This window comes from Odocoileus virginianus, chromosome 14 (genome assembly GCF_023699985.2).
Source record: "Odocoileus virginianus isolate 20LAN1187 ecotype Illinois chromosome 14, Ovbor_1.2, whole genome shotgun sequence".
NCBI lineage: Eukaryota > Metazoa > Chordata > Mammalia > Artiodactyla > Cervidae > Odocoileus > Odocoileus virginianus.
In genome coordinates this window covers 54,148,575-54,170,858 of record NC_069687.1, presented here as the reverse complement: position 1 = coordinate 54,170,858, position 22,284 = coordinate 54,148,575, and the positions used below count along the sequence as shown (strand labels likewise).

At 35.3% G+C, this 22,284-nt stretch overlaps 1 protein-coding gene and 1 pseudogene across 6 annotated transcripts in view; both read left to right on the top strand.

Moving 5' to 3' along the window:
* The window catches only part of ADAMTS6 (ADAM metallopeptidase with thrombospondin type 1 motif 6), a 288,202-nt gene that overhangs the window by 15,294 nt on the left and 250,624 nt on the right, over nucleotides 1-22,284 (top strand). For all 6 annotated transcript variants that reach the window (XR_011491254.1, XM_070476750.1, XM_070476751.1 and 3 more), the window contains exons 3-7: nucleotides 1,097-1,461; nucleotides 13,056-13,224; nucleotides 19,920-20,131; nucleotides 20,567-20,650; nucleotides 21,156-21,301. Coding sequence is in view for 5 of the 6 variants with exons in the window: in XM_070476750.1 (XP_070332851.1) it covers nucleotides 1,097-1,461; nucleotides 13,056-13,224; nucleotides 19,920-20,131; nucleotides 20,567-20,650; nucleotides 21,156-21,301 (976 nt within the window). In the remaining variant the exon portion in view is untranslated. The remainder of the gene's footprint in view (nucleotides 1-1,096; nucleotides 1,462-13,055; nucleotides 13,225-19,919; nucleotides 20,132-20,566; nucleotides 20,651-21,155; nucleotides 21,302-22,284) is intronic.
* LOC110148398 (large ribosomal subunit protein eL38-like) lies at nucleotides 16,169-16,531 on the top strand (annotated as a pseudogene).

The window sequence follows — 22,284 nt, the reverse complement described above, 5'->3', positions numbered from 1 at the left end:
TAATAATTTTTAAACAGCTGTACTGTAATATACATACCATATAATCACCCATTTAAAGTATACAATTCCTTGGTTTATAGTTACTCACAGAGTCGTACAACTATCATCACAATCAAATTTAGAACATTTTTATCAACCCCAAAAGAAACTCTGAACTCATTAACGGTCACTCCCCACTTCTCTCCAAACCACCTTATCCCCAGTCCTAGGCAACCTCTGGTCTGTTTTTGTCACATAGAGGTTTGCCTGTTCTGTATGTTTTATATAAATGGATCATATGTGACTGGTTCTTTTCATTTAGCCTAGGGTTTTTATAGTATTAGATAATGAACTTTGATTATGAAGGCTGTTATGAAGATTCATTCATGTCATAACATGTTTTAGTATTCCTTTTTATTGTACAATAATTTGCTGTATGAATACATCACATATTATTCATCCATTCATTCATTTATCAATTGATGGACATTTGGGTTATTTACCACTTTTAGTTATTATGAATAATGCTGCTGTGAACATTTTTGTGCAAGTTTTTGTGTGGATGTATGTTTTAATTTCTCTTGTAAAAATACCTGAGAGTGAAATTGCTGGGTCAGATGGTCGTTCTATGGTTAACTTTTTGAGGAACTGCCAGGCTGTTTTCCAAAGTGGTTGCTGTATTTTACATTGTGACTGATAATTTTTTTAAAAAGTTCGACAAGATTGTAGAGATTCTGTGTACTCTTTTGGGTAACTTTCATAACATTTTATCTGAATGAAATTCTTTTGTTTTTCATATGTGTACTTTTACCAATATTCTTATGTATTGTAGAATTTAGCTCTTAGAATTCATGTTTTCAAATTAAATTTAAAAAAAAAGCGCCTTTCAAAAAACTTTAAAATACTTTTTTAAGGAATGGAATATTTGGAACTTAATTCATCTTGAGATTTTAAACTTTTGCTTTTTCATTTTTGCTTAATATGTTTTCCCATACTTCACATATAATGATGCATAGTTTTAAGGAATATAGTTGCTTATACTGCTACTTCTTTGATCTGTTAAATTTTCTTTTCTTCCATGTGTTTTTTCTGGATTTTCTGCCTTGTGATTACAAAGAGGAATTCCTGACTTATCTAGAACACTACCAGCTAACTATTCCAATAAGAGTTGATCAAAATGGAGCTTTTCTCAGCTTTACTGTGAAAAATGATAAACACTCCAGGAGAAGACGGAGTATGGACCCTATTGATCCACAACAGGCAGTATCTAAGTTATTTTTTAAACTTTCAGCCTATGGCAAGCACTTTCACCTAAACTTGACTCTCAACACAGATTTTGTGTCCAAACATTTTACAGTAGAATATTGGGGAAAAGATGGACCCCAGTGGAAGCATGATTTTTTAGACAACTGTCATTACACAGGATACTTGCAAGATCAACGTAGTACAACTAAAGTGGCTTTAAGCAATTGTGTTGGGTTGGTAAGTAGATGTTATAATTTTAAATTTCTGATGGGGAAATAAATTCACAATGTAAATGTCTTTTCTCAGATTAATAATATACACAAATATATTTATATGGTTTATCTAGGGAAGGAAACATTCTAAAACTTTTGTTATTTCTATTGCCTTTGCTTTTGATAATCTTTTTCATAATGTTTGCATTGAACTTTCAAAGTAGGAACAATTTTTAAAACCCTGTATTATTAGTAGAGGAGTGAATGAAACCTCTCATTTCCTTTTAGAGTTATATTTTTCTGATCAAATACTATATGCTTAATGCATAGACAAAACTCAGTCATTGATGAGGAACTTAAGGGTATTGTGTGTATGTATGTATTTGTATTATGCAGGAAACCATGACACTGATTACCTCTTTAAGTTTCTTTCGTGTCTTTCTCTGGTAATCAACATAACTTAAAATTAGTTATGACCTATTTAAGTTTATAAGTCCTTGAAGCAAAATCTTATGTATCAATCAATGTCTCTTTAGAAAATATTTTTTTCCTACATTTATCTGGTAATTGATAATCTTATTTTATCCTGAAACTGGATTTCAAGAGTATAGGTTCTATGCTGGGCATTTAAGTCCATTCTAGTCTAATGGTAAATACACAGTTCAAGGTTGCACATAGTAATGATTGTAGAACAAAGACATTCTTCCATTTCTACTTCCTATATTTCACACTTCATCTACTGCTTTTCAGGCTAGTGTAGATGTTCTGTTAAAGCTTTATTGGTTTAAAAGAGTACAGACATTTTGATGCTCAACTCACATTTTCAGAAGCTGTTTTTTTCCCTTATTCTATCATATCCATATCCTCAATCTTATTTCAGTATAAAAAAGTGTATGGAGTTGAGTTTAGATAGGTTTTAAATTTCAAAGAAGTATTAAGAACTACATAGTGGAGAAAAATTTTTGCTATAGGTATATATAAGAATTTGCTCAAATGTCAATTTTCTGTAATGTTAATAAGTCAAAATGATTACTTAGATTTTAGTATTTGGGTTAATTCCTATAATATAGACACATTGAATATATTCATCACTAGTTTCTTTGTCTCTAAGCAACTTTAAACTTTATATACAAAAGAGATTCCTCTTTTTGAATAAATTATCTAAAATATTTTAAAACTTATGATATTTGCTGTTAAATATGATAGAAAAATACTGTTCTTAGTCATTAACCAAGCTCTTTAAATTTGGCATTAACATTAATTATGCCATTGATCATTTTAACACGGTGGTCAAATGAACATATCTGAGATTTAGGGAAAAAGCTAATTCCACTGTGAAAGTTGAGGGAAGAGGAGTGAGTGGAGATACGAAGATGAGTTAGATTGTATAGGAGATAATGAAGGTCTATACCAAGACTATGGCACTGGGAATGGAGCAGATAGAATGAATTTGAACCTCATTTGGGGGAGAAAATTTATAGGATTTGTGTCTTATTGATTTTTCTTCCCTAGCATATAGTACATAGTGGATATTTAATAATATTTTAAAAAATTGAAATATCATTGAATTGGATGTGAAATGGAGGAGAGAAAGCAATTGAAGATGATTGAGATTTCACTTTTGGATGGGGCTGTATATGAATTTTACTAATAGAGAAAAGTCATGATAGTGGAATGCTAGATTTTAAAGGAAGATGAAGATAATGATTTTGATATAGTAAATGTGAAGAATCTGAAGAAATAAAGGTTAAAGATTCTAGTTGGCTTTTGGAAAATATAGCTTTGAAATTTAGAAAAGAATTTTATTCCGGAAACAAATAATTTGAGAGTTGCTGATATAAGTGACTGCTGATGGAATGGTGAAAGACGTTGATAAGGCAAAGGTGAGAAGAAGGTTCTAAAGGGAATCTGTACTTAAGGGAATAGCAGAGTGTCACTCATCCATTTTTCATCCTCATTGAAACTTTCTGTGTCTCTCGTTCTCTTTTTTTTCCTATTCATTAGCACCTGTTTTGGGCTTCCCTTGTGGCTCAGCTGGTAAAGAATCTGCCTGCAATGCGGGAGACCTGGGTTTGACCCCTGGGTTCGGAAGATCCCCTGGAGAAGGGAATGGCTACCCACTCCAGTATTCTGCCCTGGAGAATTCCGTGGACTGTAGGGGTCGTAAAGAGTCGGACCTGACTGAGCGACTTTCACTTTCACTTTTAGCACCTGTTTTACTTTGCTTCCTATTGAAACTGTGTGGTGTTGATTCACTTTGATTTCTTGATTTAGGGGTGGTCTACCAGGTTTATAACTGAAGTTTCCATTTCTCTTTGGCAACTAATAAGGAATTTGTGAGCAGATACTATGTAATTATCCTTCCTCATCACACTTTTATTCACCAGTTTTAGTAATTCTCACGTTTATTCTTATTTTACATCATGTTATTTTTAAAATGTGTCCAACTCTGTGACCCCATAGACTGTAGCCTGCCAGGCTTCCTCTGTCCATGGAATTCTCCAGGCAAAAATCCTGAAGTGGTTAGCCATTCTGTTCTCCAGGGGATCTTCCCAACCCGAGATTGAACCTGAGTCTCCTGCATTGCAGGCGGATTCTTTACCATCTAACCCAGCAGGGAAGCCCTATATCATGTTACATTTTTAATCAAATGGAATATATAAATAAGTTTTTCTAAAATCCCATTTTTCTAAGGTCCTTTCTAACAAATTTTGTTTTTAATTGTTCTATATAAAATAGTTTTCAATGTGGAGATTATTGGTGCCTTCTAATCATATTTCCTTACCCATAATTTCAATTTTACAGTGCTTATACCACTCATCCATTTCCTTAGCCCTTGTATCTATTGCTTGAAATATATTCCATTCTTCTCTGGAGGTATTTTTCTTGGAGTATATGGGTTAATCAATTTCTTAAGCTAGTAATAGCTCAAGATCTTGGGGTTTCTTTTTTCCTAGGTTAGTTCCACATTTTCTTTTTGTTTACAGAATTTGTATACTTGTTTTGTTGGAGAACATTGTTAAGTAATTATCTCAGAAAATGTGCCTGAGAAGTAAAATTTCTGAGTCTTTGCCTGTTTCAAAGTGACTTTATGTTGCCCTCTTGTTTGGTTAATAATTTAGCTATATATAGAATTCTAGGTTCAAAAATAGTTTTCCTTTAGGACCATGGATGGTAGAATTGGAAAAGGCAAATATGAGGTATCAAACTTATCTCTGTGGTTTTATATCTTAGGAAAAGATTTAAAAATTAGCACTGATTTATTTTGGTGGCAGATAAAAGTCTACTTCTTTTTCTTTTCTTTAAAAGTTTTTCTTTCTTCAAAATGGTATGCTTTTCTTTTTATCCTCTTTGTTTCAGGGATTGTATAATAATGTGGTGAGCTGTGTGTCTTCTGTCCTTACTCCGACTTTGTATTTGATAAGCACTTTCAATTTAAAGACTCTCCTTCAACTGAGAGGTATATAAAAAAAAATTTCTTAGTAACTTTCTCTCCTTGTCCCCCACCATCCCATTCTGTAATTGGTTCTCCTTTTTCTACCCCCCACTTTTTTCATTTTTGTTCTAAGGTCTATGAAATTTTCCCACTTTTGCTTTCTTTTTCTTTAATTTATTTAAAAATTATAGCAGTCATATTTCTTATTTTTAACAGATCTTTTCCAGATTGTTTCTTTCTTCGTATTTTGTTCTTACTTCATGAAAACTTATTTTCTTTTATCTCTCTAAGATACTAAATACTATACACACAGTTAGAAAAGACTAACTACCGCATTAGACTTTCTGTTCATTTAGTTATATTCACAGTTGCCTCTACATTTTTCATTATCAATTCATCCATTCATCAAATGATTATAAGTACTTATCATGTAAGAGGCACTGTTCTAGGTGATAGGAGTACAACAGTGAGCAAAACAAGAATCCATGTAATCATATAGCTTGCATTCTAGTGGAGGAGATGCACAATTAAGTAAGTAAGAATCAATATGTTGGATAGTGATAAGTTCTAAGGTAGAAAAAATATTTACTTAAGACCTTAAAAGGAATAAGAAAAGGAATGATGACATCTGAGAGATAAGATTTCCAGGTGGAAATCTTTAAATACAAAGGTCTGATTTGAGAGTGTTTGAGGAACACCAAGATTACCATGGCTAGAGCTAAGTGAGAGAGAGCAAGAGTAATGGAAGGTGAAGTTAGAAAGAGAACTGGGGGCAGATGTTAGGCTTTAGAGAACACAGTAAGGAAAGAATCAGTGATGATTCCAAGCTTGGGGCCTGAGCAACTAGAATATATTAATAGCAGCCATCAATGAGATGAGAAAGATGTAGGTATTAATTGAGATGGAAAGCTGTAGGGGTACTAGGTTGGGGGGTTTTATATATCATAATTTCACATGTTGAACTTGAGATACTATATAGGATGCTGGATATGCAAGCCTGGAGTTTAGGAGAGAGATGTGAGTTGTGAACTTATTTTGGGAATAATCTTATCTATGTATCTGTATCTATCTATATATATGGCATTTAAAGCCAGGAGGTAATATGAACTTGCTTTGAGATAGTATATATAGAATAAATTAGAGGTCTAAGGACTGAGCCTTTGGGTGCTCCAAGAGGTTAGGGAGATCAAAAAGATGTGGAGGGGACATCTAAGAACAGTGGAGCAAGAAGGCTGAAGAAAAACCAGGCAAATATCCTAAAAGCTAATAGAGGGAAATATTTAAAGGGAAATATGCTGCTGAGTCAAAATAAGAGTAGACTGAAGACCAATAATTGAATTTATCAGTGGCTTCTCTCCTAGACCTCCAGAGGGATTCAGAGCACATACACAAATACAAATATTAAGAACCAATGATATAAGAAAATACTCAAGTCAACAATTATTCAGGAATGGCATTGCAGTGAGTGACAATGATCCAGAAGCTAAGGTCTTTGAGGAGTGATGAAAGTGACTTTGCGTCAGTAGTTGTCTAGTACTTGTAGAGGGAAAAGGTGATGGTATGGGATTTGAAGGGTATGGAATTTTTTTTTTTTGAGAACAGGGTGATAATTGCTTAGAAATGACATTGAGTACAAGAAATCTTAACCCTCCCTCCAGGTCCAATAGGAGGCATGTAGGAGAGAAAGTAGCCACCATTCCAGATTACAGGGAAGGAAAAATGTTATTTAGGGAGATTCAGGCTTTTGTTTGAATATGATGAAATTAACATTCACAGATGAGGCAGAGGGTATATATCAATTATATGTAATTGACCTTGAGTTTGAGAGGATATAATCGCAGTTTTTTAAATGGTGAAGGGGGAAGTAGAAGATGAGATCACAAAATGTGATGAAACCATATGAACCTAACCATATGGGGAATGGAATCCAGGGGATGAGCCTTGGGGTTTTTGGAGGGACTGGCATGTCAGGGAAAGGAGGAGACTCCCATCATCTGACCTCCAGCACATAATCCTTTCCCCTTTCCCTCCCACTATCCACAGAGCTCCTTCTCAAATACTGTGTGCATGCTTCTGTCCTGTTGTTTCTGCATTTGCCATTCCCACTGTCTGATTGGCTCTTTTCTAAGATGTCTGGCATACTCCTTCACTTTATTCTGGTTTCTGTTCAAATGCCACCTTATTATAGAGGATGTTCCTGACCATCCTAAATAGTTTGTATAATTCTCTCTGTCCTCTGATTACTTTCTCTCCTCTTACTGCTTTATTTCTCTTTTTGATATTTCTTGCTACCTGATTGGTCATTTATTTATATAATGAATGAATGACTTTTTTTCAAGTTCTTCCCCAAAGAATATAAGCTTCATGAAAGGGCCAAAACTCTTTTTTCACTTTTGTACTCCTACCACCTAGAACAGTACCTGTCATGTGGTAGGCTCTCAAAGCATACTTTTTAAATAAATAGATGAAGTTAAAAGCAACCCTCAGACTAAGGGCATTATAATATAGTGACTAAGACTTCATTTCAAAGATAGTTGAGTGAATGTTACTGAACTTTGCTCAATATAATTTTCTTATCTGCCAAATAGTAGTACCTACTTTATAGAGATACTAAGACTAAATGGGATAATGTGTATAAACATTTTACAGACTACTTAACACATCAGATTTCTGGATTTTCTTCCAGGACCTTTACCTTCTTGAAATTAGAGATTTTATTTACCAGGTTTCTGACTGTTTTTCTCCAGCAGCTTGAGTTTCTTGTTTTTGACATCTACCCACAGTCCAGCATCTAGACTCTGCTTCCTACACTTCATGCTTATCAAAATGTCTTATATAATCCCTCCCTTCTGCATGCACCCTCTTTTCTTCAGGAGACTTGCTCAGTTTTTTATTGCTTTGTTAATCTTCTTGGTAAAGTAATTCATAATCAGATATTAGGGTTTCAGTTCAGTTCAGTTGCTCAGTTGTGTCTGACTCTTTGCGACCCCATGAACCGCAGCATGCCAGGCCTCCCTGTCCATCACCAACTCCTGGTGTCCACCCAAATGCACGTCCTTTGAGTTGGTAAGGCCATCCAGCCATCTTATCCTCTGTCGTCCCCTTCTCCTCCTCCCCTCAATCTTTCCCAGCATCAGGGTCTTTTTAAATAAGTCAGCTCTTCGCATCAGGTGACCAAAGTACTGGAGTTTCAGCTTTAACATCAGTCCTTCCAATGAACATCCAGGACTGATCTCCTTTAGGATGAACTGGTTGGATCTCCTTGCAATCCAAGAGACTCTCAAGAGTCTTCTCCAACCCCACAGTTCAAAAGCATCAATTCTTCGGCACTCAGCTTTCTTCACAGTCCAACTCTCACATCCATACATGACCACTGGAAAAACCATAACCTTGACTAGATGGACCTTTGTTGGCAAAGTAATGTCTCTACTTTTTAATATGCTGCCTAGGTTGGTCATAACTTTCCTTCCAAGAATTAAGCGTCTTTTAATTTCATGGCTACAATCACCATCTGTGGTGATTTTGGAGCCCAGAAAAATAAAGTCAGCCACTGTTTCCACTGTTTCCCCATCTATTTGCCATGAAGTGATGGGACTGGATGCCATGATCTTCGTTTTCTGAATGTTGAGCTTTAAGCCAACTTTTTCATTCTCCTCTTTCACTTTCATCAAGAGGCTCTTTAGTTCTTCTTCACTTTCTGCCATAAGGGTAGTGTCATCTGCATATCTGAGGTTATTGATATTTCTCCCGGCAATCTTGATTCCAGCTTGATCCAGCCCAACATTTCTCATGATGTACTCTGCATATAAGTTAAATAAGCAGGGTGACAATACACAGCCTTGACGTACTCCTTTTCCTATTTGGAACCAGTCTGTAGTTCCATGTCCAGTTCTAAGTGTTGCTTACTGACCTGCATCCAGGTTTCTCAAGAGGTCAGGTGGTCTGGTATTTTCCATCTCTTTCAGAATTTTCCACAGTTTATTGTGATCCATACAGTCAAAGGCTTTGGCATAGTCAATAAAGCAGAAATAGATGTTTTTCTGGAACTCTCTTGCTTTTTTGATGATGCCAGCAGATGTTGGCAATTTGATCTCTGGTTCCTCTGCCTTTTCTAAAACCAGCTTGAACATATTAGGATTTGTTAGTGGCCTATTCTGTTATTCCTGTCAGTTGTTGTTATTTACTCGCTAAGTTGTGTCTGACTCTTTTGCAACCCCATGGACTGTAGAGGGCCAGTCTCCTCTATTCATGAGATTTCTTAGGTAAGAATACTGGAGTTGGTTGCCATTTCCTTGTTCATGAGTTCTTCCCAAGTCAAGGATTGAACCCACATCTCTTACATTGGTAGGCAGATGTTTTTATCATTGAGCCACCAGGGAAGCATTCCTGTCAGTATTTCTATTTAATTTAGGGACTAATATCCTTAAATAAAGCCAACAATAGTGAAAATGATGTGAAGTGACTAGGCTGCTTTTTTGTTTTTTTGCGTTATTGTTGTTCAGTCTCAAGTTGTGTCCGACTCTTTGTGACCCCGTGGTTTGCAGCACACCAGGCTCCCCTGTGCTTCACTATTTCTTGAAGTTTGCTCAAATTCCTATCCATTGAGTCAGTGATGCTATCTAACCATCTCATTCTCTGCCACCCCCTTCTCCTTCTGCCCTCAATCTTTCCCAGCATCAGGGTGTTTTCCAATGAATGGGCTCTTCAATATCAGGTGGTCAAAGTATTAGAGCTTCAGCTTCAGCATCAGTCCTTTCAATGAATATTCACTGTTGATTTCCTTTAGGATTGACTGGTTTTATCTCCTTACAGTCCAAGGGACTCTCAAGAGTCTTCTCGAGTGTAATTTGAAAGCATCAGATCTTTGGCACTAAACCTTACTTCTGGTCTAACTCTCACATCCATATGTGACTACTGGAAAAACCATAGCTTTGACTACATGGACCTTTGTCGGCAAAGTGATATCTCTGTTTTTAATATGCTGTCTACATTTGTCATAGCTTTCCTTCCAAGGAACAAGTGCCTTTTAATTTCATGACTACAGTTACTGTCCACAGTGATTTTGGAGCCAAAGAAAATAAAATACGTCACTGTTTCCACCATTCCCTTTCTATTTGCCATGAAGTGATGGGACTGGATGCCATGATGTTAGATTTTTGAATGTTGAGTTTTAAGCCAGCTTTTTCACTTGCCTCTCCTCTTTCGCCCTTATTGAGAGGCACTTTAGTTCATCTTCACTCTCCGCCATGAGTGGTATTATCTGCATATCTGACGTTGTTGATATTTTTCCTGGCAATCTTGATTCCAGCTTGTGAGTCTGGCATGCTGTACTCTGCGTAGAAGTAAATAAGCAGGGTGACAATCAACCTTGATGTACTTGTTTCCCATTTTGGAACCAGTCCATTGTTCCATGTCTGGTTCTCACTGTTACTTCTTGACCTGCATATAGATTTCTCAGAAGACAGGTAAGATAGTCTGATATTCTTATCTCTTTAAGAATTCTACAGTTTGTTGTGATCCACACAGTTAAAAGTTTCAGTGTAGTCAATAAAGCAGTAGATGTTTTTCTGGAATTCCCTTGTGTTCTCAATGATCCAACAAATGTTGCCAATTTAATCTTTGGTTTCTCTGTCTTTTCTAAACCCAGCTTGTACATCTTGAAGTTCTTAGTTCACATGCTCCTGAAGCTTAGCTTGAAGGATTTTGAGCATAACCTTGCTAGCATGTAAAATGAGTGCAATTGTATAATAGTTTGAACATTCTTTGTTATTGCCCTTCTTTGGGACTGGAATGAAAACTGACCTTTTCCGGTCTTGTGGCCACTGCTGAGTTTTCCAGATTTGCTGGCATATTGAGTGAAGCATTTTAACAGAATCATCTTTTAGGAATTGAAATAGCTCAGCTGGAATCCCATCACCTCTACTAGCTTTGTTTGTAGTAATGCTTCTTAAGGCCCAGTTAACTTCACACTCCAGGTTGTCTGGCTCTAGGTGAGTGACTACACCATCATGATTATCTGGGTCATTAAGACCTTTTTTTGTTTAGTTATTCTGTGTATTCTCACCACCTCTTCTTAACCTCTTCTGCTTCTATTAGGTCCCTGCCATTTCTGTCCTTTATCATGCCTATCCTTGCATGAAATGCTCCCTTGTTGTCTCCATGTTTTCTGAAGAGATCTCTAGTCTTTCTCATTCTATTTTCCTATATTTCATTGCATTATTTGTTTAAGAAGGGCTTCTTATCTCTCCTTGCTATTCTCTGAAACTCTGCATTTAGTTGGGTATATCTTTCCCTTTTTCACTTGCTTTTTGCTTCTCTTCTTTAACTCATTTCTTTTAGCTCATTTCATGTAGGTGACAGCCCGCTTCATCTATTAATTAGAGTAGCTCTGATTATGTCTTATTTTTCTCTTCTAGCATGTGGTACTTAGCATGAATTTCCCTAAACAGAATCATAGAGGTTTGTATTCAAAGGGATCTTAGAGATTATCTGCACCAGAGGCTTTCAGCTTTTTTCTTTTTCTTTTTAAAGCAGCAAAATTCTTTTCTCAAATGAAATGTTATGTGGAAACTTAATATATAGATTAATAAAGCACAGCTGATTCCTAAGCCTAGCAATCCAAGCCATGTAGGTCTCCCTTTGTTGTCTGTGGCAATCTCCTGAAGGCACTTCCTTGGAACCCTTAGGGCTCCCTAGAGTGCTGTTTTAAAAGCACTAATTTACAGCAACCCTTTCATTTTTCCAGCTGAGGAAATACGCTCAGTTTGTGTTTTATCCAATGTTACAGGGTAAATTAGTTGGATTAAGAACAGTCCTTACATGTGCCATTCTTAGGAAAACACTGTTAGACAAGGCTGGAAGTTCTTGTTTCTGATGCAGATAACTTACTATCACATTTATTTTAATCAGCTATTTTTTTTTTTTTTTTTTGCTATATATACTACATATGGAACACTTTCTTTGCCTGTAACTGATACAAGAAACCCTTTTCCAGCATTTAATAGATGGGGATTGGAGAGATAAGAAGTGTCCCAATCTCTGTTTAAGAGAGCACATAGTATGCTTGGGAAAAGAAAACATGCAGTTGAAAAGTTAAAAATTGATTCAAGACTTGAGATGTAGCAATGCAGTGTTGAATTAATTAAGCATAAATGATACCAACAGTAAGCTCTCTTGGAGTTCAGAAGAGTGAAGCTACTCCAGTTGGGCTCAAAGACGTTTTAAAGAAAAATGATGACTGAGCTAAGTAGGACTTGACTAAGTAAACAGATGTAAGTCAATATAATATTGCAAATAAGAGCAGAGCTTTGTGTGACTGCCAGCTCCTTCACTTACCTCTGTCTAATATTGGACAGGTTCTTAACCTCTGAACCTAGTACTTCATCTGCAAAATGGAGATGTATGGCATGTATATGAATTAAGGACATATATATTGGTGTAACATAGAGCTTTAAATATGAGAAGTTTATCACAATAAAAGTTTATTTCTCCCGTATATGTGTCTAGACTGGACAGCTTTCCATGAGGTGTCTTAGGGACCCAAGTTCTTTTTTGGCTTCCACTTTTCCTAGGTTTTCTCTTAGAAAGAGTGGAGAATTCCAGTGGAGACGCTCATAGGGGCTTGGCCTGAAAGTCATATATGCTCTGCCTATTTTCTATTGGTCACAATTCGACTATAAAGCACAATTCGACTATAAAGCACAATTCGACTATAAAGCACAATTCGACGTACCTAAGCACATATGATTTAGTTAAGTTGTGTGCACAATTTGGAAAGGAAATTAGTCTTAGTGAATATATAAAGCCGGAGAAGGTAATGGCAACTCACTCCACTATTCTTGAGTGGAAAATCCCATGGACAGAGGAGCCTAGCAGGCTGTAGTCCATGGGGTTGCAAAGAGTCAGACAACTGAGTGACTGAGCATGCACCACACGAACATACAGAGATCTCTACTATCTCACTTTGTTATTGGGAAGATTGGAGGAAATAATTTATGTTTTATGCTTAGTACAAGGCAAAGCATGTAAAGGTATTTAAGCATCCTTTTTAAAGAATAGCAAAATACATGTGTTTTAGCCTCCTTTTTGGAGAGTTATCACCTTATTTTTGACTCTTGGCAGTAGTAGTAATTAATATTTAAAATGATTCTTCTTCTTAAATTCTTTGCTTCTTTTTCTTTTAGCATGGTGTTATTGCTACAGAAGATGAAGAATATTTTATTGAACCATTAAAGAATACCACAGCAGATTCCAAACATTTTAGTTATGAAAATGGCCATCCTCATGTCATTTACAAGAAGTCTACCCTTCAGCAAAGGCATCTATATGATCACTCTCATTGTGGGGTCTCGGGTGAGTGTGTGGCTTTTAGAAAGTATAGTCTTGTATTGCCACTTTCTTCTGGCACATATGGTAAGATTAATAATAAAAGATAAATAGGAATTTGAGTAGTTAGGATGATAATATCCAGAGTTTACTTAAAAGATGTCGCCTGTCAATAATTTCAAGTCAATTTTGGAAGCTTTTTAAGAAGCCTGTAAAATACAAGTCTCTGTAAAAGTTGGTATTTTTTTTCTCTGAAAGTGTTAGTTGCTCAGTCATGTCCATCTCTTTGCAACCCCGTGGACTGTAGCCCATCAGGCTTCTCTGTCCATGGAATTCTCCAGGGAAGAGCACTGGAGCGAGTAGCCATTCCCTTCTCCAGGGGATCTTCCCGACCCAGGGATGGAACGCTGCATTGCAGGCAGATTCTTAACTGTCTGAGCCACTAGGGAAACCTGTTTCTTTGAAGGGGAAACCTTATTTTATCCAGGTAATAGTTACAGCTGTCATGCACAGGTGTTCTGTAGTACTCTTTGCTGTTTGGTTTGCCTGATATAAGAATCTAAACACTTGAATAAAACTTGAAGAGTCTTAAAGGTAGTATTCAAAAATAGTGTTAGTTCAGGTACTATGGAGATACATAAGAGAGACAACAAACCTAGACTTCAGTGGTTAAAGAAGGCTTCACGGGGGAAGTGAATTTTAAGCTGAGGGAGTAATGGGTAGAGTGTTCCATATAAAAGGAATAACATTTACAAAGGTTGTAAACCAAAAGAGAAAACATCACATTCCTGAAACTGACAGTTGATATAACTGGATATTAGAATATGGATTGGAGAGAAGGGGTGAGATTCATAGTGGTTTGGGGTGAGTGCTTGTGAGAGGTGAAACTGTAAAGAAGTGGCCTGGTCACAAAAGGCTTGTAAACTTTGTTGAAGAGTTTGTTTATCTTAGGAGAAGGCAATGACACCCCACTCCAGTACTCTTACCTGGAAAATCCCATGGACGGAGGAGCCTGGTAGGCTGCAGTCCATGGGGTTGCGAAGAGTCCGGACACGACTGAGCGACTTCACTTTCACTTTTCACTTTTATGCATTGGAGAAGGAAATGCAACCCACTCCAGTGTACTTGCCTGGAGAATCCCAGGGATGGGGTCGCACAGAAGGACACGACTGAAGTGGCTTAGCAGTAGCACTTGTTTATCTTAAGTGTACTGCTATCCCACTGAAAGGTTTTATGCAGTGAAAATGAGATGATTAGATTTGGGTTTTAAAAAGCTTACTCTGGCAGCCTTATGGAGACTGAATTGGGCAGAAGAGAAAGACTAGAGGTAAGGGGCTAGGAGGCTATTTAGTCTAAAGATTAGGAACTTGGAGAAATAGAGGATATAGCATACTATAGTAGAAAGAACATGGGCTGTGGCATATTTGTGGACAAATTACCCAACCCTCTGAGTACTCCTCTCAGCAAACATTAGTTACTCAGTCCAGTAGCAGCAGCCATCATTATTACTGGGATGACCTTTGAGACACTATATTTTAAAAAAGAGTAGATTTGTTCCATGTATACAGTTCTGGTAGCTGGAAGTAGGAGCAGAGTATTTCAGAGACAGCTTTCAGCTTAATACAAAGAAGAATTCACCAACCAGTAACAGGTAGATCTGTAAAAGTGGAATAGTTTACCTTGCAAGTTAGTGAATGCATCATCCTCTGTTTCTTCTCTGTATCCTTCATAGGCTTTTTTTCTTCTGCTTCAAGTACAAGTTTTCTTTGGAATTCTTTCCTCAGCTTACTGTTCTTGTTCTCCATACTCTCTTCCTGAGTAATTTCTGAGGCTTTTAATTGTGGGAGATTCTTATTGGTCAAGAATAATTGGTCCTAAAAAAGATCACTTAAAGTGAATCTACCTGAGAGATGAAATACAACATCATAGTAAATAATGAAAAAAAGTTTGATTTGTCTTTGGATTGAATAATGAAACTAAACAGTATGGGAATCATTTATTTATCTTATAGTTAACAAAATTTAGGGCTTAAGTGACAACCTTATATAAATTCTTTAAAAAGCAGGATTCACATATTTAGCTGTTTATTGTGATATAACTTTCCCACCATTTTTTCCTTAACATGACATTCTCCACATCATGATTGTAAAGATCACCTTTGCAAAAACATTTAAAAATTTCATATTCTGAAAAGTATCTCTTAACTATCTGAGATTCAAATTATCAACTTTTGCAGTGCCTATTTTGTTAATAATTGACGTTTATTTTTCAATGGTTGAGACATGAATCAGGCAATTCTATTTTTATTATCATAAAATTCTGTCCTCTTGGGAGAAGATTTTTATATTCTACAATCTCTTTCCCTAGATTATGGAAATTGTTTCCCAAATGGTCTTTGCTTTTAAATGCATCCTTTCATTAGCCGTTTCTGCTACCTCTAACACTGGTCCATGTAGCTTGAACCCTCATTATCTCTTGCTTAGACCATTGTCATGTGTTTCTATCTAGTCTTTCTATCTCCAGGTTTGTCCATTTCTGTCTTTTGTCAGGTTTGTCTCCTAATTCTGGCTTACACACCTTCCCACTGGCATCCCAATAGTGGGAATATAGTAGTAGTAGTAGTTCCCTAAATTCCATGGATATGTCACTAGATATTATTGGGGAAAAAAGCATTTTGCATTTAATAGGTTTGAGAAATGTCTGGTTAAGAACTACTGATGTTAATTTTAATACTAGTTCAATGGTATAGTTCAGTAAAGTGAGATGTGCATTTACAGGTATACACTGCCTGTTATCAGGAATTCAAGTTTATATTAAAATATATAAAAACTGTTGACAGTGGGTATATTTATCTCAAATTAAAATATAGATTTTCCCATTCTAGTTAGATTTAAGCTGTTGATTAAAAAACTTTTTATGGAGCTCAAAGTGAGTCTTTCAGGTCAGGTCCCGCTCCCTGCGCTTAGTCACCATGCCTTACCAAATTTAGGAAATCAAGGACTTTCTGCTCACAGCCAGGTGAAGGGACACCAGATCTGTCAAGATCAAGAAAAATAAGGATAATGCAAAGTTTAAAGTTCCATGCAGCAGATACCTTTATACCTTCATCTTCTCAGACAAAGAGAAGGAAAAGAAGCAGTCCTTGCCCCTAGGTTTGACAGTGAAGGAGCTAAAATGAACCACACAAATTAATTTGAACTGTATTAAATTTTTAAAAATTAAAAAGAAAACTTTTTGTGAAAGAAATGTCTGTTCTTTGTAGAAATTTAGAAAATACAGGGTGAAAAGAAAAAAAAGAAGTTGCTCTTATACCACTACCCAGAGATAACTGAATGCTTTTATAGTATGTTCATACAGATATGTCTTTATACCTGCATTATCTACTAATATATATTAAGTAAATACTCATTTGTCATGCATGCACAAGACTATTCTCAGTGCTGGGATGCAGCAACAAATAAAGCAGAAAAAGTTCGTGCTTCCTGGAATCTTATATTCTAGTGAGGAGAGTGTTACTCAGTTGTGTCCGACTCTTTGCCACTCCATGGACTATAGCCCACCAGGCTCTTTGTCCATGTAATTCTCCAGGCAAGAATACCAGAGTGGGTTGCCATTTCCTTCTCCAGAGGATCTTCCCCACCCAGGATTCAAAACTAGGTCTCCTGCATTGCAGGCAGACTCTTTACCGTCTGAGCCACAAGGGAAGCCCAGTGAGGAGAGACAGTTACTAAATATGCATTTAAATAAACAAATAACTACGTGGCCAACTGTCAAGAAGTAGTAATGAAAAATAAAGCAGATCAATGAGATAATTTTGCATGGCTGTATATATTAAAAATGTTTTGATATTGATCAAAAACTTAAAATTCTACTTTAGATAACGAAGAGAGCTATGTATTTGGCTTTGGGGGTAAAGTTCTTCATTGTACAATATATGTTTGTGGAAGAATGTTTTCTTTAACATTCTATACTCAATCCAGGATTGAGTGTAATCCAGGATTACACTGAGCAAGCCACATGTAATGAATATCATTTGAAAAACTACTTATCTCTGTTTTGAAACAAAACAAGTCAGTTGTGTATTCTACTTCACACTAAAAAGGATGTTGATTACAAATCATTTAACTTAATGTTAAGCAGTTAGTTTACAATTGTAAAATGTAGATAATGTTTTGTAATGATCTAATCACATGGGAGAGATTTTAATTAATCTTTAAATTTTATTCATTCAGAATACATGCATTGTTTATTACATATATTTATCAGACTACAAGTCTTTTAAGGGTTACATTTTTTCATTTATGAATGTCCATCAAGGACATTGTGAATATATATTTCTGATGGAGCAGTAGCCAAGCAAACTAACATTTAAAAGCCCTAAAAGTTGAAAGTTGTGAAAATGGCAATAACAAAAGTTACCTTATGCTAAACGCTATAAAATGAGAAACACTGTTGCTAATGTTTATTTTGCCCAATTATGTCTAATTCTTTATATAATACTTTAAATGAAAATAAGGAGAAATTGAATGAGAAGTGAAAATGATAAAAACAATGGAAATTCTGTCCTGTGTTTAGACCTTTAAGCTGTCCAGCCAGAGGAAGAAGAAAACTAAGCATGATTTGAATGCATGAGTGGTTTCATGATCACAAAAGACTGAGCAAGAGAAATTGGGAGTAATATTAATGCAGAAAAGATTTTGGCTGTCTCATATCGATATTACCACAAACCCAATGGCTTAAGCAATATACTTTTATTATCTTGCGTTTTCTGTGGACCAGAAGTTTGTGTATGGATAGGTTATTTATTTAGCCTCAACCAGGCCTGGGTTCTCATCCAGAGTTTTTACTGGGGAAGAATTCACTTCCTCACTCCCATAGTTGTTGGCAGCATTCAGTTTCTTGCTGTTATATGACTGAAAGCTTTAGTTTTGGCTTATTGTCTGCCAGAGTCCACCTGCAGTGCCTCAGCATGTACAGTTTACCAACTTGGTTGGTTCCTTCCTGTAAGTCAGCAAGGGAACAACTGTAGTAAGAGAGATGCTACAATATTATATAACGTAGATATGTAGGCATATACACATAATCATGTACATCTTATCATTTTTCCTGTTTTCTGTTAGAAGCTAGTCACAGTTCCAGCTCATACTCAAGGGAGGAGATAAGGACACAGGCGGTTATGGGAACTACCTTAAGAGTGTCTGCCACAATGTACATAGAGGAATACTTACTGACTGTCTTGGGTATATGCTGTTGAATTAAGAAGTAGAATGTTTCTGTCTTTCTTGACCTTTAGGAATAGATACTCATTTAATTTATTTGAGTTTCAAAGTATTTGACTGATACTTCCTGTGGTTATTTCTCTTATTTCTTAAAATTTATAACTTCTCTCAAAGTCATTTTTAAAAAGGAAAAGCTGAAAAGAGAGTAATGCCACTACTTTTTATCAAGTAGATTACTCTAATTTTTCCTCACTAAATTTTTCGATAAGTGATGGTTAGAAAGATTTCCTGTTCAGTCTGAGGATCCAAAAGTGGGGTATATAGGGACTTCCCTGGTGGTCCAGCTGTTAAGAATCTGCATTTCTAAGGCAGGGGACACAGGTTTAATCCCTGGTCGGGGGAACTAAGATTTCACATGCTGTGAGGCAACTAAACCTACAAGCCTCAGTGAAGACCCTGCACAGCCAAAATAATAATAATAAAAAAGAATGAATCTATAGTTAAAAATCTTCCCTTAAAAGAAAAAGAAAATGTGTACAAAGGATCTGTACTTGCTCAAGTTTACTAAATGAAGATGAATATAAGTTAGCAAGTGTTTACAAATGCCATAGTACTAAAAGGCCTCTGTGCTGAAGGACCAAATATCTAGAAATCAAAAGAAAAGCTACAATCCACACTGAAATCTGGTTCAAAGTGAGTCATGTTGGAATCATTGTCTTTCAACTCTGATTCTAATCCCATTTACCTCTAGAGTTTGGAAAAGGAATATATTGGATACTTTGTCAGGATGAAGAGTTCTAGACTGTGAAACTAAATGAAAAAGATAATTATCTTTTTTGAACTGAGATTTCTAGAGCATTTGTTGTTGTTCAGTCACTAAGTCATGTCTGTCTCTTTGCGACCCCATGAACTGTAGGACAGGTTTCCCTGTCCTTCGCTATCTCCCAGTTTGCTCAAACTCATATCCATTGAGTCAGGGTCTTTATCTAAAGCATTAAAATTGCTCTATTTAAAATAGTTTAATAAAAGCATCTTATTTTAAAATAAATGCTTGCAGAACATCTTAGGAATAGATTTTTGCAATATTAATATTCTTCATCAGAACTGTCTTAGGCTGTTTAGAAAGTTAATGCTTAATAGTTGCTTTTTAAACAACTTGAAATGATGTTTTAAAGTATAGATTTAAAATTTAAAAGTATTATGACATAATCACTCACTGGAAAAATATGAACTGATTATTTGAAGATTCCTTTTTTAAAGTTAACTATTAGATTTATTTTGTTTTCATGAACAGTTTAATGTTATTAATTTTTTCAGATAAGATTATTTTGAAAAATTTCAAGAGTTTAATTTTTTCACTGCTGCATTTCCTCATCCCCTTCCCTCACTTTGAAAAATCTTAATATGTTAGAGAATTTGAGAAGCATGTCTGCATGAAAGTTCTATGAATAAGTAGGTTAAATTAGTTAACCTATGTGAACTATGTAATTGTTTTTATTGTAGACCTCCTAAGAAGTGGCAAACCTTGGTGGTTGAATGAGACATCTGCTTTTCCTTCTTCACTACCAAATAATGGCACACATATCCACCAGAGACAGAAGAGATCAGTAAGCATTGAGCGGTTTGTGGAGACCCTAGTAGTGGCAGACAAAATGATGGTGGGCTACCATGGCCGCAAAGACATTGAACATTACATTTTGAGTGTGATGAATATTGTAAGTTTGATCCCTCTATATAATTTTTTAACTTAATAATTTGTTGTGATTTTTGACTAAGGTCATGGATTTTTATTGTGAAATAATTTTAAGAACTAGCTCATCGAAAGTTAGAATTTATCTATTAGTGTTTCAGTTCTACAGAAGATGAATTTAAAGGTTATTTTATTATTCATTTAGATTGACTCACCCTCTTAGTTACTATGTTGTAGTTCATCTTTAGAAGAAAATTTTTCTTGAAGTAGATTTGTATAACAAACCTTTTACTAAGATGTCTTGAGGGTAGAGTTCTAAGTGATATGAGATAAAAGAATACCTTTTTATACACACAGTGGTTAATTTGATGAAAAATTGTTCTACCACTCTAAAAAAATTGAACAATCACTTTGTGATTTTTGTCTGACTTTGTGTCTTTTCTTATTTTCTGGAGGTCAGGTTGCCAAACTTTACCGTGATTCCAGCCTAGGAAACGTTGTGAATATTATAGTGGCCCGTTTAATTGTTCTCACAGAAGATCAGGTAAGAATGAATTAGTTTATAAGTCTAAAACTCTTAACAGACAGACTGTAGAAATATTAAAAAGTATATTTTATTGTTGCTATTCTAAGAAAGTACTAGCTGAATATGACTTTCAGCTCTAAGCACTTAATATTTTAAGCAAATTTGAAATAGTTTACAAGAATATATCTCGTATGTACAAAATGTATATATGTGTGTTAGCTATATGTTTCAGTATAAAGATGTGCATTTGTATGGCAGACCTTGTAACAGTGGTTTTGGTTGGTTTTGTAGGCTGATAATCACATATATTCACATTATCTTTAAAGTTGAAACTGGAAAGAATATCTGTTCAATAATACACTAAATTAATTCTAGGCCAGATATGAAAGAGATGAAAATTGGCAAGAGGTTATTCCTAGAAACCACTATGTCTAATTATAGTCCCACTTTAGTCTTCAAAAGTTTTAACAACTGACCTTAGTAATTTGTTTGGAACATTTCTGGTATGCATGTTGTATTGCAGCCAAACTTGGAGATAAACCACCATGCAGACAAGTCCCTCGATAGCTTCTGTAAATGGCAGAAATCCATTCTCTCCCACCAAAGTGATGGAAACACCATTCCAGAAAATGGGATTGCCCACCACGATAATGCAGTTCTTATTACTAGGTATGGTTTGTTGAAAGTATTTTACCTTTGATTGTTGTGTTTGATATTGTAACTATATTTGGTTCTGTCTAAAGCCTCATTCAGGTAATGAGTGTAGAGAAAGCAAAATGGTACTTTATTATTCACCACTGAGAAAGAATATATTACACTGTTATTGTGTTTGCATTGAATGAACCAAATAAGAGAAAAGAAAAGATTTAGAGTTAACTTAGAAATTTAGTAAATATCTTTCTTCTATTAAGGTCTGTTCATAAAGTTTAACTGGAAACACATACATGTTTTGTTGATTGAACAAAATATTTGTTAAAGCAAGATTGAAAAGTATGAGAAAAATCTGTCTTAAACATAAAAGTGGGCTATTACTCTTGTTTATAAAATATATTAATTATTCTTACCTCCAAATTGTTAAAAGGGAAGACTTCAGTAGTTACACAGTATATTTAGATGAATGCTTATTTAATTAAACATTTTAATTAAGAGATACATAAAGAGGCATATTTGCTACACTGTATGTTGACTAGCTTGTCTTTCAGGCAGAATTATTACTTGATGATAACTCAATGAATTCATATATTTTTTTCCAGTTTTATAAACCTATATTCAGATCTACATTATTTCTTAGTCTTCAACAAAAACTCTGTGAAGTAGATATTGTTATTATTTTTCTCATGTAAGAAATGAGGTAACCAGTTCAAAATATTTAAGTAAAAGAGAAGGGCTCAAGTCCAGGCTGTCTGTCTTAGTTTTGTAATACTTTGATTATGGTTGGTTAGAACCATACTTAAATCAACTAAAGATGCTTTTCTTTTGATCTCTTATTAGTATTTAAAAATGAAAATAAAATAAGTTATAACAAATAGACAATTAAGCAAAATGAAAGCATTATTTTATCTTTGCAAGTGGATTACTTTTTTTTTAATTTGCAAGGCCATATTTAACATCAGCATCATCTATGGTATACCCAGTGACTCCACGTTAGACTC